Source organism: Balaenoptera borealis, assembly GCF_965194805.1.
Source record: "Balaenoptera borealis genome assembly, chromosome: 7".
In the NCBI taxonomy this organism is placed as follows: domain Eukaryota; kingdom Metazoa; phylum Chordata; class Mammalia; order Artiodactyla; family Balaenopteridae; genus Balaenoptera; species Balaenoptera borealis.
In genome coordinates, this window is record NC_138864.1 from 117,556,978 (window position 1) to 117,572,689 (window position 15,712).

At 39.6% G+C, this 15,712-nt stretch overlaps 2 protein-coding genes across 2 annotated transcripts in view; both read left to right on the top strand.

Moving 5' to 3' along the window:
- The window catches only part of MGAM (maltase-glucoamylase), a 200,427-nt gene that overhangs the window by 10,295 nt on the left and 174,420 nt on the right, over positions 1 to 15,712 (top strand). The gene's annotated exons all lie outside the window — the stretch shown is intronic.
- Positions 30 to 14,776, top strand: TAS2R3 (taste 2 receptor member 3). Its single transcript, XM_082400371.1, is given in 4 exon segments — positions 30 to 8,531; positions 8,534 to 8,685; positions 8,689 to 9,220; positions 9,223 to 14,776. Coding segments are annotated over 4 exon segments (945 nt in total). The 5' UTR covers positions 30 to 8,452; the 3' UTR covers positions 9,405 to 14,776.

Consider the following 15,712-nt stretch of genomic DNA (forward strand, 5'->3'; position numbering starts at 1 on the left):
ACTTCCACTGTAAGTAGAAGTAAAATCTCACCTCGGCTCCCACAGTCCTTCAGGCTTTTAACTTACGTCTCATTCTAAATTTGAGGAGGGGATTGGAACAAAGACACACAAAACCTTAGCAATTAGCCTTAAAAAGCATGAATATGAGCACACTCTCTCTTCAAATAAATATTGTTTAATTTTGCTTGAAGTCCCTAATGAGGACCCTTAGTTAACAGCCCCCTGTTAAATAAAGGAACACTTAAGAACAGAAGTACTGCCCTTATGCTCCTCCTGGCAGTGTAGCAGACTAGATAATCTGGAGTGAGGAAACTTCCCACAGGAAAATAACCGGATCCTAAGTATAACATAGTTTTTATTTGCATCATTGGATGTCTTAGTTGGGGCTGCTATAACAAAATACCATAGGCCAGGAGATGTAAACAACAGGCATTTATTTTCTCACTATTCTGGAGACTGGAAGTCCCAAGGTCAGGGTACCAGAATAGTTTCTCCTGAGGCCTGTGTTCCTGGCTTGTAGGTGACCAGCATCTCACTGTGTGCCCACATGACCTCTTGTTTGTGAGTGTTGGCAGAGAGCGAGAATGAGAGCGCTCTTGTATCTCTTTGGAGGAACTAATCTGTTGTATCAGGGCACAGGAAGGGAAAGAAAAAGTTTTAAGACAGGAAAGGAAGAAAGTTACAAGGCTGTGATTACATAGAAGATACAAAAGAATCTATGGATGAGTAAGTAATTAAGAGTTGCTGGAAATAAGATCAGTATACCAAAGTCAATGGCAAACAACAGCAGAGAAAATGTAGTTTTAAAAAGATGCGTATACAAGAGCGTCAGAAGATGAAAGATGTCTCCTGGTGTGTGGTCCCTATGGAGGACATAAAACTTACTGAAATACATTAAAAGAAGACAAACACATTGGTACACCATTTTTATTTATTGGAAGCATCAAAATGTAAAGATGTCAACCTTCCCCAAGTTGATGTTTACAGATCAAAAATTCCCAGAAGTGTTTTGGGGCAACTGGACAAATTGATTCTAAAGATGTACTGTTGAGCAAAGGTCTAAGACCAGTCAGCATGTTCCTGAAGAGGAAGAGTGAGATGGGGGGCTTGCTCTGCCAGTTGGCAAGACAGTTTTTCTTTTCTTTTTTGAAAGTAACGTTACAGTGATAAATTAAGTATACTATGGATGCAGGAATAAACAAATGGAACAGTGGTGTAGAATAGAGAACCCACAAACAGACCATGCATATATGGAAAGGATATATGATGAAAGTGGCATTCTAGATCACTGGGTAAAGTATAGATTATTCAATAAATGATGCTAGGAAAATTTGTCATCCATAAATCAATAGAAAAAAGTGAAATTGGATCTCTACCTTACACCTTAGGCAAAAGTCCATTCTTGGTTATTTAAAGAGTAAAAGGAAAAACTAAAAATTTTGGAAAAGGGGAATTCCCTGGCTGTCCAGTGGTTAGGACTCGGTGTTTCCACTGCTGGGGGCCTGGGTTTGATCCCTGGTCAGGGAACTAGGATCCTGCAAGTCGTGTGGGGTGGCCTAAATAAATAAACAAACAATAGGAGGTAAAAATTAAGGGGGAACTTTCCCCCTTTAGAAAAAAAATTTGGGGGAAGAAAATATAGGACAATGGCTTTATAATTTAGGGGTGTGGAAGTTTTTTTTTTTTTTTTAAAAAACTTGAATGTAGAAAAGAGTGATAAATTTAACTTAAAAATAACCTTGTTTTAAACCAAAAATCACCGTAAAGAAAGCAAAATGACAAGTCACAAACTGGCAGAGAAGATATTTGTAATAATATAACTGAAATACAATCTGAAACATATAAAGACCTACAAAGCAAAAAGAATATGATCTAGAATATATGAAAACCTACGGAGCAATAAGAAAATGACAGCTTAGTACAAAAATGGTCAAAGACACAGGCATTTCACAGAGAAGGAAATATAATCCATTAATATATGAAAAAGTGGTCAACCTCATTAATCCAGGAAATGAAAACCAGAAACTGCAATGAACTTTCAAGACCTCCATGCTAGCGAATTTCAACACATTTGAAAGAACAAAGTGTGAAGGAGGATGTTGTAGACCAATGGAAACTAGTGGGGGGAGTGTAAATTGGCACCTCTTTTTGAGGGAGATGAACTTGCCTTGTTTGAGAAATCATTTTGATATTGTTGAAATTTCACCTAGTTATTCCACCTTTAAGGTACACTCTATAGGAAACTCTTACCCATGTGGCCCAAGAAACAGGTCCAAAGGTGTTCATAGCAATAATGTACATAATAGTACAAAACTGCAAACAACCCCAAGGTTCATCCACAGAGAATGGATAAATAAATGCTCACACAGTAGATTATCATACAGCTGGGTAAATGAATTACAGTTATCCTGTAACAGGAATAGCTTTTATAAACATAATGTTGCTCTGGTTGCAGAGGATATTTGTTATAGCATGTTATTTTTATAAAGGTTAAAATCAAACAGGTATACAATATTTTAATGGATAGATATCTATATGATAAAGCTATTCAAAAAGGAATGATAAATACAGAATTCAAGATGAGTTACCATAGGAAGCTGAGAGAAGGAACAAGGGGTAGGGCACAGAAGAAGCACACATGTGCCATGGTACCACTGGTGATGTTTTACTTAAGTTGGGTGGTGGGATTATGGGTACTTAATTTGTTTGCTTTATAATATACCTATATGTTACATGTATTTTTATATGTATTAAATATTACATTAAAAGAATAGCAGTTTTCATAAAAATATCCTAAGTATGGGTAATGTATAGGGCAGTGACCCTATTAATAGCTAACATTTAAAAAACACTCCTGCATTTTACATTTTTATAGTCACTATCTTATTTAATCGCTGTAACAATTCTGTGAAATAGGTACTATTATTATGCCTATTTCACAGATGAGCAAATTTAAGTTTAGGCAGATGAGCTTGCCTAAGGTCACATAGCTAATGAGCAGTGGCACTCAGATTCAAATCCAGGCCTGATTCCAGAACCCAGGTCCTTAAACCATTCATTCATATTGACTCTCTGCTACCTCCTCATTTTATGTATTTCCAACCTGAGGATCAGAAAGATCAAGACATTTGCCTGATGTCACATAATTAGCTTAAAGCATTTCTATGGCAAGGATGCAAGTATCCTAGGTTACTATCTTACGGGATTTTTTCCAATTTACCGTAGTGGCAGATCCCTAATTGATAAAATGTGTTATACAGATAAATGAGGAGTAATGTTAAAGGAAGAGAATGGGACCCAGAGGGTTCTCAATAAAACACCTGTTGGTTTGAGGTGCAGCCCATGGTTTGAGAGTTTATAGGGATCATTAGGAACCAGAGCAGATGATGCAGTGTGATCTAAAAGAGAGGGGATCTAAGATCTTGTCTCTGACATAATATTACTGCTCAAGGCCCCATTTTTTTCTTGTATTTATTGAGGTGTCATCAATAGGTGATTTTTGAGGTCTTTAGTTAAGGCAGTGGATTCTGAAGCCAGAGTGCCTGGGTCAGAATCCTTGCTGTACTGATTACTAGCTCTATGAGAATCTCTGAGCCTTAGTTTCCTCCTCTTTAAAGATGGGGACAATAATAGAACTCACCTCATGTGTTGAAAATTAAGTGACTTACTCTAGCTACCTTAAAACAGTGCATTGCATGTAATTAAGTATTATGTATGTTTATTATTTTCTTGCTTGGATAGTCTGTGGGTATGTTGGTGGATAAATCATCATCTATTTCGGTAGTGCATGGAATTCCCATTTCTTTACCTTGCCTGCCAGGTGAACTCCCATTTATTTTAAAAAACATATCTCAAATGTTATCTCCTCTTTCAAGCCTGTGACTATTCCAGGCAGAATTTGGTCCCTTCTCTGTGCAAACATGTATATTTTGTATCTATCTCTTAAAACATTGGTCACATCGTTACGTAATTTTTTGGTAGATATGTCTCTCTTGTTTTCTAGTCCATGATTTCGTGCACCTGGTACACTTCCTGTCACGTAGTAGATGCTCAAGAAATGTTAGATGAATGAGTGGCAGTACAGAAATAAGATTTAATTTCTAGTTCATTTATTTTCCATTATTTTTCCTGAAATCCAACGATATTAGAAAGTGAATCTAAAACTTGAGATAAAAACAAAAGTGAAACTTCTGGAAAATTTATTTATTCCATATATATTTATTGAGGTTCTACTATGTTCCAAGGACTGAGCTTAGGGCCAGATGGTATTCAGTGAGTAAAACACCAAAAGGGTGCATTATTAACAAATTACTCGGAGCAACAGGCACCTAACCATAATTGTCCTGGACAAACTGGGAAATATGAACACTCTTCTTATAAGAAATTTATACTGCAAAGATGAAAGTCGTCCAAAAATAACCCTAGGAGTTCAATCTAGGTTGCCTGGACAACAGGTTATCTGGGAAAAGATAACCTGTTTATCTTTCTTTCACTTCTTTCACTTATGTGAAGCACTTATGTGTTTCACATAAGCTCAATTCCCACAGAATTGATGACTTTCTCCTTCTAACACTGGGAACTTGAACATCTAAGGTCCCCAGGTGTTGGTCAGCTGGCCTTCCTAGACAACTCCTGTAATAGCTGGCTTCCCAAATCCAGATTTTCTGGCATTAGGCAGACTGTTTATTTTCCTACTGACAAAGTTGCTTTCACACTTTTGTTACAAGAAGTGAGACCAATAGAGAGGATGAGGTATCTCCATTGGCATACAGATGTATACTGCTAACCTAACAGTGCCCAGGTCTCTCTGTGTAGTCATAGGAGGATGAGGAGGAACCATGCTTTCATTTCTGTTGTTGATACAGAAGTTTTCTCTGACTCCAGTAAAGCCTATTCCTTAACTCAGACCATGTGATATTATAAAATTTATCTTGAATTCTGTTGCATGCAGAAGGATATTTAGAAGAGATTCTCAGTATACAGTATACTATGAGGAGTTATATTTTGTGCAGTTGCACTGGGAAGCCAGTGAAGTGTTTTAAGTAGTGGAGTGGAATGATCTAATTTACACTTTAACAGGATCGTTCTTGTGGCTGTATGGAGAATGTATTGTGGGAGAAAAGATAAGAAGTAGAGAAATGGGTTAGGAGGCCATTGAGCAGTTCATATGAGAGATCATGGTAGCTTGGACCACGGTGGAGGCAATGGAAATGGAAAATCATCCATGTTAGCCACATACAGAATGTATTTATGCATATATAGTTTGAGGGTGGGCCTTTAGGATCCTGATAAGATGCTCACTTAGACTTATTACTGGCCATTGTGCATTCTCCAGGTCAGGACTTTAAGGGACTTGGAAGGCTGCATACCACTTATCATTTTATATATATTGCTGATCTCTCTAATGAGTACACTCTACTGATTTCCTTCTGTGTTCTTCAGATTACTGAACTTTGATTGGTATAAATGGATATTATCTATGACTTGTCTTGATGTCAGTCTGAGTGTACTCCTGATGTTTATCAACACAATTGTCATGCAGATTAGTATCAGAAGCGGGAATGATGCAAAGACCTGGACCATGATGTCTAAGTCCTTGTGGAGAAAGTGTCAAGAATAATGAAGGAGTGGAAGATGATCTCAGAATGCCTTGTTAGTCTGCTGATCTGTGTTTTGAAGAGTATTCTCTCAGCTCACTCTCTTCAGGGTCTCCCAACTGAAAAATCTCAGCTACGGTCAGGAGGTCCCCTCCACACAGGTCTCTCTCTCTCTCTCTCTCAGTGGTATCATGGTATGGTGCCCCACTGTTCCTAGCCCTGAGGTACTGCACTATCTGTTTATGGCTTCCCTGTATTCTGTCCATCGTTTTGTAAATAATCCCTTTTTAAAACTCTTCTAGAATTACCCAGTTTATGCAAATTATTTTCTGCCAAGGCCCTCACTTATATACTTACTTTGGTCTTTTACTCATGGACATATATACACTATTAAATGTAAAATAGATAGCTAGTGGGAAGCAGCCACATAGCACAGGGAGATCAGCTCGGTGCTTTGTGACCACCTAGAGGGGTGGGATAAGGAGGGTGGGAGGGAGATGCAAGAGGGAGGAGATATGGGGATATATGTATATGTATAGCTGATTCACTTCGTTATAAAGCAGAAACTAACACACCATTGTAAAGCAATTATACTCCAATAAAGATGTTAAAAAAAAAAAAAGAATGAAGAAAAGCAGGTACATGACCTGTAAGTAGTTTTTCTAGATGTCTGCAGCCTGGGATGCCACAATATCACAGCTCTAGCATTGATCCCTCCAACAAACTGCAGGCTTAATAGAATTGGACTTGGAGTATATGTGGTTATTTGGTTGACCATGGCCAACATACATTTTGGAAGCAGCCATTACTAATGCTATGGTATTAGTTATAGTATGATGGTCTTAGTACTTATGTTAAGAGATGAGAATGTTATAACTATGGGCTCATGATTCATGTCACTGGTACCTGATGAAATAATAGCAGTGATAATGATGATATTCAACAAAAGTCATTTGGGAAATTGAACTCTGGTCACCAGCTAATGTGGTGTACATGGAAACATACTGTCCTGGGAAAGAATCAAAACATGAGAAAGAAAAGTGACAGTTAACCCTAAATTGCTCAATAACAACTTAAGAAAGGTACAAGTTCTAATTTTGGAAGGGGTAAAAATAATAGGGGTAGTAAAAAAGTATGATTGAACTGAAATGGTAAGTGAAATGCATTCTGATACGTTGTATATTCTAAATTTTTTCATCATGGATAAGTCTAATACATGGGTAGAGGAATCTTACCAGTGTATTTCTTCTTATGAGGGGAGGTAAAAGATGTTATAATGACAAAAATCTGAATCTATAGAACTGAGGCCCTGAGAAAAAAACTGAACAGGGTCGGTGGTAGGTTGCAGGATCAGCCCTACAACTGGTCTGAGGTTCTGTTACAAGACTCCCAGGGACAGCTGGGAACTGGCCTTATTCTAATTCTGTAGCATACAGTTAAGGAAGCATTTGGGCCAGGTTGTCAAGTTAGCCTGAGAAAGCTGAGGGTAATGAAGGAGGACTTATGCCTGAGTGTCTCTACGACGCTCTGTAACCGTAGCGTACACCACATAATGCCAAGACTGATGAGGTTCACTAGCTCAGGTGAGTGGCTCCTTGGCGTGTATCCCTCAGTCTGTTACTAGATAATGTTGCTGAACTCTCTGTTTTGTATCTTGATGGCATGGATTTCTTTCTTTACCCTTCAGATCAGTGTTTTCAAACAGTATTTGTAACAACTCGTTGGTAGGTTGTAAAATCAAGTTTGTGATATACAAGCAGCATTGAAAGAAATAGAATAGGACAGAAAATATCAGAATGCCACACATGTAGAAAGGGAAATATGGTTTTGTGAAACCTTTGTGTTCCAGTATTACATACATATATTGGGTCGGCCAAAAATTTCGTTTGGGTTTTTCATGACATCGTATGAAAACCCGAACGAACTTTTTGGCCAACCCAGTATTTAGATTGTGACATATAAATGTATATATATACACATATATATGTTTTATATATATATATAAGACAATATAAAAAGTATTACTATTGGTTATAGTCAAAATCTGTAAGGCACTGTTTTGGTTGACATAGAGTGTCTGTGTGTGTTTTCTGTCAGCCTGAACTATCACTGACATGTCAATACAGTGGTCGTCCCTCTGAAAAAATCCATAATTTGAGTAGCTCATATGATACTTCATTATTGTTATCATTAAATATTCAGGTAGTTAAGAATTTCCGATGCTATGGCTCACTAGGGAAGAGCTTGTAGCCCCTTCATGTAAGGCATACTCTAAGAGGCACACTTTTTAATTCTAATCCAGGACCATTGACACTGAACCTTTTCTTTTCTATGAATGTAAACCTCCCTCCAGGGTGACTGTGATAGTGCCTTATAGTGGAATTCTGATATTTCGCCCTTTTGTATGTGTCCCTGAGTCCTCCCTCCTGAAGAGTAAGACTTCTCACTCTTCTGAGTGATTCTGTGCGACCCTTCTGGTGACACACCTTTCCATTCTGGGTGGCTCAGAACCCTTCTGCCTTTGAAACTGAGTCCAAATCCTGCATCTTCTTTGTGACTCAGATCTCTTCCTTCTCTGTGTGACACTGGACACTACTCTATTTGCATTTTGGCAAAGAGCTTCTGAGTTTAGATCATAGATGGAATGTGACAATCCATGTCGTCTCTGAAGAGGACAGACTAACCTGAAAGAGCAGAGAGGGTTTGCTAAAGTGTGCTCCACAACAGACTAAATTGGGCAGAGACAAGAGACAGGTACAGAGAAGCAGCAGGTAGAGGTGATTAACAGATTTCAAGTTAGCAAGAGAGTGTTCATCCACAGAAGGAACGAAGATCAGGTCCGCCTAATAGCTGACATGCTGGGACTCACTGAGTGCGGGTTTCTGGTTCTGACTGCCACTCAGTTCATTCTGGGAATGCTGGAGAATAGTTTCACGGGCTGGTCAATGGTAGCAGCTGGTTCAAGAACAAGAGAACCTCTTTGTCTGACTTCATCATCACTAACCTGGGTCTCTCCAGGATTGTTCTGCTGTGGATTCTCTTGATTGATGGTGTTTTAATGGTGTTCTCTTCCAAACTCCACGATGAATAATTTGCAATCATGCAAATTAGTGATATTTTCTGGACATTTACAAACCGTCTGAGCATTTGGCTTGCCACCTGTCTCAGTGTCTTCTACTGCCTGAAAGTCGCCAGTTTCTCCCATCCTACGTTCCTGTGGCTCAAGTGGAGAGTTTCCAGGTTGGTTGTATGGATGCTGTTTAGTACCCTGCTCTTATCATGTAGCAGTGCCGTCTCTCTGATCCATGAATTTAAGATCTGTTCTGTTCTCAGTGGAATTGATGGAATGGGGAATGTGACTGAACCCTTTAGAAAGAAAAGAAATGAATATAAACTGATCCATGTTCTTGGGACTGTGTGGGACCTCCCTCCCTTAATTGTATCTGTAGCTTCCTACTTTCTGCTCATCCTCTCCCTGGGGAGGCACATGCGGCAGATGCAGCAAAACTTTACCAGCTCCAGAGATCCAAGCACTGAGGCCCACAGGAGGGCCATCAAAATCATCCTTTCCTTCCTCTTTCTCTTCCTACTTTACTTTCTTTTCTTTTCAATTTTGACATCCAGTTATTTCTTCCAGCAACTGAGGTGATTATGATGACTGGAGAAGTAATTACAATGTTATATCCTGCTGGCCGCTCATATATTCTCATTCTGGGAAATAATAGGCTGAAGCAGATGTTCATGGAGATGCTTTGGTGTGACCCTGGTCATCTGAAGCCTGGATCCAAGGAACCCGTTTTTCCATAGAGCATCTGCGGGCACAGGAGGGAGCCTAGGAGTCCTTAGACCTGGCTCAGGATTACAGGGCTCTTCCTGACCCTCCCGTGGCACCACTTCTGTCACATCAGTAGGAGAGACACTACTGCTTCATTCTGTCCCACTCGGGGACACTTCTCATGGCCTCTCCTTGTATGGTTGTTTTGGAGAGGGTGAAATAGTCTTTGGAAAGTGTCAGTGTGGTAAAACACTCACTATGTAGACATGGAGTTGTATTTTAATAACAGCTCAACATAATGAGCTGATTATTAACTTAAAGTTTATACTGATAGCAATGTATTGATCTAGAGGGGAAAGAGTAAAAGCATTGCAGTCCCACAGACTTGGGTTTGAATTCTGGTTCTGTCCATTTTCCAAGACTTTTTGGCCTTAGGTGAGTTACTTTAATTACCTCTCTTCCCCCTTTTAAAAATGCGGACTGTGATACTGACCTCACGGGGTTTTAGAGATTCATGGGACAATGTGTGCCGTCATTTCAGCTCAGTGTATTGTGTCAGCATGCAGTAGATGAAGCTGTTAGTGTAACACCGTGAATTGTGTGGCAACAGCAATTCCCACAAGAGACCAGTTTCCACAAATCCATTGTGTAATGACAAGCAGTGGAATGAAAATCAAGACCCTTGGATACTAGGTTCTAATCCAGTCTGGTGGTTAAGTCATTTTACTTCAATTTCAGTCGTCCTTTGCATTCCTTTATCATTTTGCTAAAGTAGATTTTTCAAGTCATTTTTAATTTTTTAGTCTCGGTAAAAATCCAAACAGTTTTTTGGTTTGTTTAATTAACCAAGATGCAGATCTGCTTTTAAAATTTCAGAGTTTTATTTAAAAAAAAAAAACCTAAGCAGTTTTTTGTAAGTGTAATCACTTTTATTTTAATAAAATTATGTAGGCATTGATTTCCTTCCTGTCACTGAACAGTGGTGACAAGTCAATGAGAATATTGTTCCTTGAGATCTCAAACTTGTAAACATATTTAGGACACATGGCAATTCTGAATCTGGACTTCTATCACTAATGGGGCTCTCAGGTATAAAGTTTTGGGGCTAAGAATGTGGACCAGACGGCCTGGATTCAAATCCTGACCCTGCCCTTACAAACTGGGTGACCTTGGGGAAGTTTCTTAACCTCTCTCTATTTCACTTTCCTCATTTGTAAAATGGGAATAGTAATAGTATTTTCTTGATAGGTTGTTGGAAGGAATGAGTGAGTTAACACATGAAAACTGCTTAGAGTCCCACATGGAGTACATAATCAATAAAAACTGCTATTATTATTATTGTTGTTATTTTATGAAGGGGTTACATTCTGACATAGCATGAAAGATCACCACATTACTTGGCATTTTGTCATATGTAACCAAAAATGAATTCTCGGGTTGTTCTGATTTATATATTCATTTTCAAAATTATAGGAATAAAATGTCTTTTGGTCTGTATTGTTTGCTTTCAAATTGATACATGCCTCTCGGGGCTGCTAGGAGAATTCCCAATCCTGACATAACTTAAAATTCTCTTTCAAAAAGGTATCTGCTGAAACTTATAAGAATGATTTAATATTCATTCATAATTCACTAAAAAAGAAGGATTCTGAAACGAGTACTTCTGTAATTAATAAAAATATCTGTGCTTCTTTTCAGCACAGGGAAGTTTAACCGTGGAATAACCATGCTGTCTCAGTTGGTGTCTGCTGTGTTCACCCTAAATCCTGCTCTTGGATTCATCCTCACCCACTCTGAACACTTGTTCCTACTTCCTGTCACTTTGACAGCTTCTCTACCTAGCCCTGACGTTCTGGTTCTTTAGCCCTTACCTGAGTTCCTGATTCTGCCTTCTGCTTTGGGTGTGGGGATTTTCTTCTCTTTTAATTGAACATAACATTTTACTAGAGATTTTGGCTTGGCTGTTGTTTGTTTCCTGGTGCCTTTGGCTAACTTCTGAAGGACTCCTCCTCTGACTGAGGAATTTCTACTGAGGCTCCATTAAATCCTACCCTGATGTAATAGATTCAGATGTGGTGCAGCAAACTTGCTCAGGTTACCACTACTGTTCATTCCACTGGAGCCTGGAATATGGATGGAAAATGTAGAATTTCCTGATAGGGAGCCTGTTGTGGTAGTCCAATTGGCTGAGTGCAGAGTTTCCTTCCCTGGGAGTAAATGAAATCAGATTCACAGGTGTGGCATTCCCAACCCCTCCCCTGTTTCCGCTTTCAGAGAAATTTGGAGGTGACACATGGAAAAGCTGAGACTTTGTTATGTGACTTCATCAATATGTGGACTGCCCTTAATCAAAGTCTGGGGTGGGAGTGGGGATATGGGTCTGAGTAGTGGGTGGGTTGCCGAGGAAAGGAGTCTTGTTGCTGGAGGCACACTGAAGGGAAGTTTAGCTATTTTGGAGAGGATATGGTCTTCTGAATCTACCAGGGAAAATACTTAATTTTTCAGGTCCTCACCAAGTCCCAGGCCATGGGGAAGAGCTACCTAATGCCTCACTCCCATTTTTGAGAAACCCTGGAAGCGGCCATTTTGTTTGTTTTGTTTTGCTTTCAATAAATTAACTTTAGTTGCTAAATCCCTTAAGACTCTTAAATCTAGTTGTTTCATGCACAAAGGACCAGAGCATGGCTTGGTTCCCCCACTGTGACCAGGGTCAAAGTATGGGAATGAGAATTGTCCCCGCATTTGGAGTCCAGTTACACGCTGGAGCTTGTTCCTAAGGCCACGTGTCTGTGCCACGCACATCTGTTCTTCGGTGTATTGTGGGGGGCTTTAGCACAGGAATCAACAGCAACTTATGACAGTACCTCCTGAAACCTTCCAAGTTTCCTCCAGGGCCCCCTATATTCCATGTCTCGTGGAATTACTTGTTTTTGATACTCTCTGACCTCTTAGGCTGAGTTCATAGGTCCTAACAGTTAATGGGATTGAACCATAGTTTGGTCCCAGGAGGATTATGAATGGAAAAAAAACCAGACGAAACCAAAAACCCCCCAAAATTACATTCCAGCATTTCTTAAACAGTTTCAGTGCTTATCAATGCTCTTTACCTTATACCAATACAATATCCCTGATATTTCCCAACTGTTGATGAACAGGGCTATCTGGAGGATCTGCAAGTTGTGTTTGTGATTTTCTTGATTTGGGATAAGTGGAAAGGAAAGTCAATGTTATTTGTTCATAATCTGCAAGAAGTTCTGTTTTAAGAAAGCAAAAGTGACCTTATAAACTCCAACAAGTGCTGCTGATGCTTGTATATTATTTTCTGGTATTTCTACATTTTGCTGGACTAGAAAAATGTATAATGTAGTGGCTAAGAATGTTAGTTCTGGAATCACACATTAGGGTTCAAATCCTGACCCCACCACTTATTAGATGCATGATCTTTGGCAAGTTACTAAACCTCCTTGGACTTCACAGTTTCCTTTGCTATAGAATAGGCATCCTTCATGGGATTGGTGTGAGGATTAAACGTATAGAAAGTGTTTTAGCAACTAAAGCATAGTAAATGCATAACAAATATTAGCTATTAGTATTTTAACCTATCAAGGGTTGAGCTGGAAGTATGTACCTCTTGGAGTCCTACTCTTATGACACTGAATCCATGAAATTTATTGTTGCTGTTGGTATGAGGGGACATGATATAAGGGAAAGCCTACTGTTTTCAGCCCCCAGGGGATGGTGGGAAGGAGAAGAGGGAGAAAGAAAAGGGATTGCAAGTAGGGTAGGTGAGAGTCCTGGTTTTCCTCCTCTTTGAGGACTGGCTGAAAGCTCCCTGTTTGCAGTCAGTAGGAGCAAAGCACAGGCACAGACTCAGCCTTGAATGCTGGCAGGGCTAGCAGCAACCAAGGGACAAGGCCTCTCCCTGGAAGCCCAAGGAGACGAGGACACTGAAGGAGAGGACATGACACTTCTCCGCCATCAGTGTGGTGTAGTTAACCTCAACCCTCTCCCCGTACACACCTGGACCCTAATTAAAGGAGAGAAGCATGGCATGGGGAGGATGTCTCAGAGGTTTTTATTTTTAAATCTGTAGAAAATGAACATTTTTCTGAAGATATTCTTTGCATTATCCCATTGGATTAAACTCTTCTCTCAACCACAGGTGGAGACTCAGGAGAAAAACTCTAATACTTTTAGACAAAATTAGGAACCTTATTTTTTCTCTACATATCTTAGTTTGCAGAGTGAGTAAATTTTGTTGCCCACACTATAATTAAATTGTCCGTGTAACTTGGTGGAGCTCGCCCAATGACCAGAGCAATATTTCCAGGTTAACCCTGAAAAATATATTATCAGATGTTCATGAGTAGACTTTATTGACATGTTCTGTCTAGCTTGGGTATCTATCTATTACCAAATAGGGTACTCACAGCCACAGAGAGGGATGATTTCTGAAGTTTTCTTGGTTGCTCAGGTTTGAACCCTTACTGCTCAGCTGGCAGATCTCTTTGAGAAAGGGATGGGTTCTGGCTACCTGTCGGACACTGCTGTAATATTTCAGGAATAAATAAATTTCTTACTCCATTTTGATTCTGGATTATCCTGATTCTAGTTCATTCATTCATACCACAGACATTTATATAACATTCTCTCTGCACTAAACACTGTACTAGATCAGTTCTTATTTTCAACAACATTGCATCTAGTGGGTAATAAAGACACAGAAATGAGTATTCCATGTCTACATCATTGAAACAGATGCTTCAAATATGATAAAGGAATCCTCTTATCACCAGAGGGTTCTGGCACAGGTGATCTTTGTCTCTAGTTCCCTTTTCTGGCAGCCATGAAAATGTACTGCTCACTTCTCCTGCTGTGGGGAGCAAAGTTGACTGAGGGCTCCAGCTGCTGAGCTCCACACTTCCTGCAGGTTGCTGTCAGCCAGTGATGGAGACTGTGGAGTACTAAGGTAGCTCTGTTCTACTGAGACATGAGACTCTTCTAACAGGCAATTTTGGTCCAAGCACTCTCCATCAGCTTGGGTGAACCTTTTTTGGAACTGTGTTGCAGTCTAGGGCTCTTCCTATCCAATTCTTCTTCCTTCTCCCTCCCTTCTTATAGGTATCAGACCTACATTGCTGTCTGAATACTCTATTCACTTTCCTTTGCTCCCTTCCACCTAAAATCTCTTGAATGTCTAATCCTATTTCAGCCTATGCTTCTTGTCTTTTTAAAAGATATGTTAAGTGTTGTGTTTTCTCAAGTGCACTAGAATTTTGGAAATCATCCCAGATTCTTCCTTCTTCTTCAGCTTTAATATTCATTTGGTCACTAGATCTCTTTGGTTGTACTCTAAACATTTTTCTCTCAAATGCCCCCCTGTCTCTTTTTCTGCTCTTTTCAACCCATCAGAGTGACTGCAGCAGGATTCTAACTAATGTCCTGTTCCCAATTCCATCCCCTTCCAGCAAAGCATTTCCACGTTACTGGGATGTGGGCTTCATACAGTGAACATACAATCATGGCGCTCCTCTCTTAAAATCCTGCAGTGACTCTCCTTTGCTTTGGATAAAGTCCAAATACCTTAGATTGGAATGAGAAGCCATTCATCACTTGGGCCCTATTTTCCTATCTGGTTTCATCTTCCAATTCCTTACTTTTTCAAAAGAACCTTGAACTACTTTAGTTCCCAAATATGCCATACTCTTCTAGCTGCTACACTCTTGCATAAGCTGCTTTCTTTGCCTAGAATTCCCTTTCTCACTTGCCAGCTTTGTTAAGTTCTCTTATCCTTCAAGACCTGTCTCCTCCAGGAAACTTTCTCTGACTTTCTCAGATAAAGTTAAGGACTTATTCTGTGTGTTTTCCTAAAATGTTAGATCAAATTACTGTAATGATTATTTATGTCCAAAATTTGTACCTATGGCGTAGATACTTCATGATCTGTCTCTTACTTATCTTTCCAGTTTTATCTCTCACCACTTCTTCCTCTCCTTGCATCCCCCCATTCTTCTGTTTTCTGAATTTACCACAATCTTTGTCACCTCTGAGTCTTCACGTAGAGTTCTCCCCCTGTTCTAATATCCTTCTCCCTCCCACTCTAGCCTTTTGCTTGGATAACCCCTTTGCATCCTCAAGAGATAATTTATATGTCTCCTTAACGAAGCCTTTCGTGAATATCCAAGGTTGTGTTAAAAGCCCCTCCTGAACACTCCCAATGTACCCTTTGTTTTTCCTTATTATAGCACGTAATACACTGATCTAATAGTCTATTTGTCTCTCCCACTATTCTGTGTGTTCTTTGAAGGCAGGTTGTGCTGTGGGTGATTCTTCTTTGTTT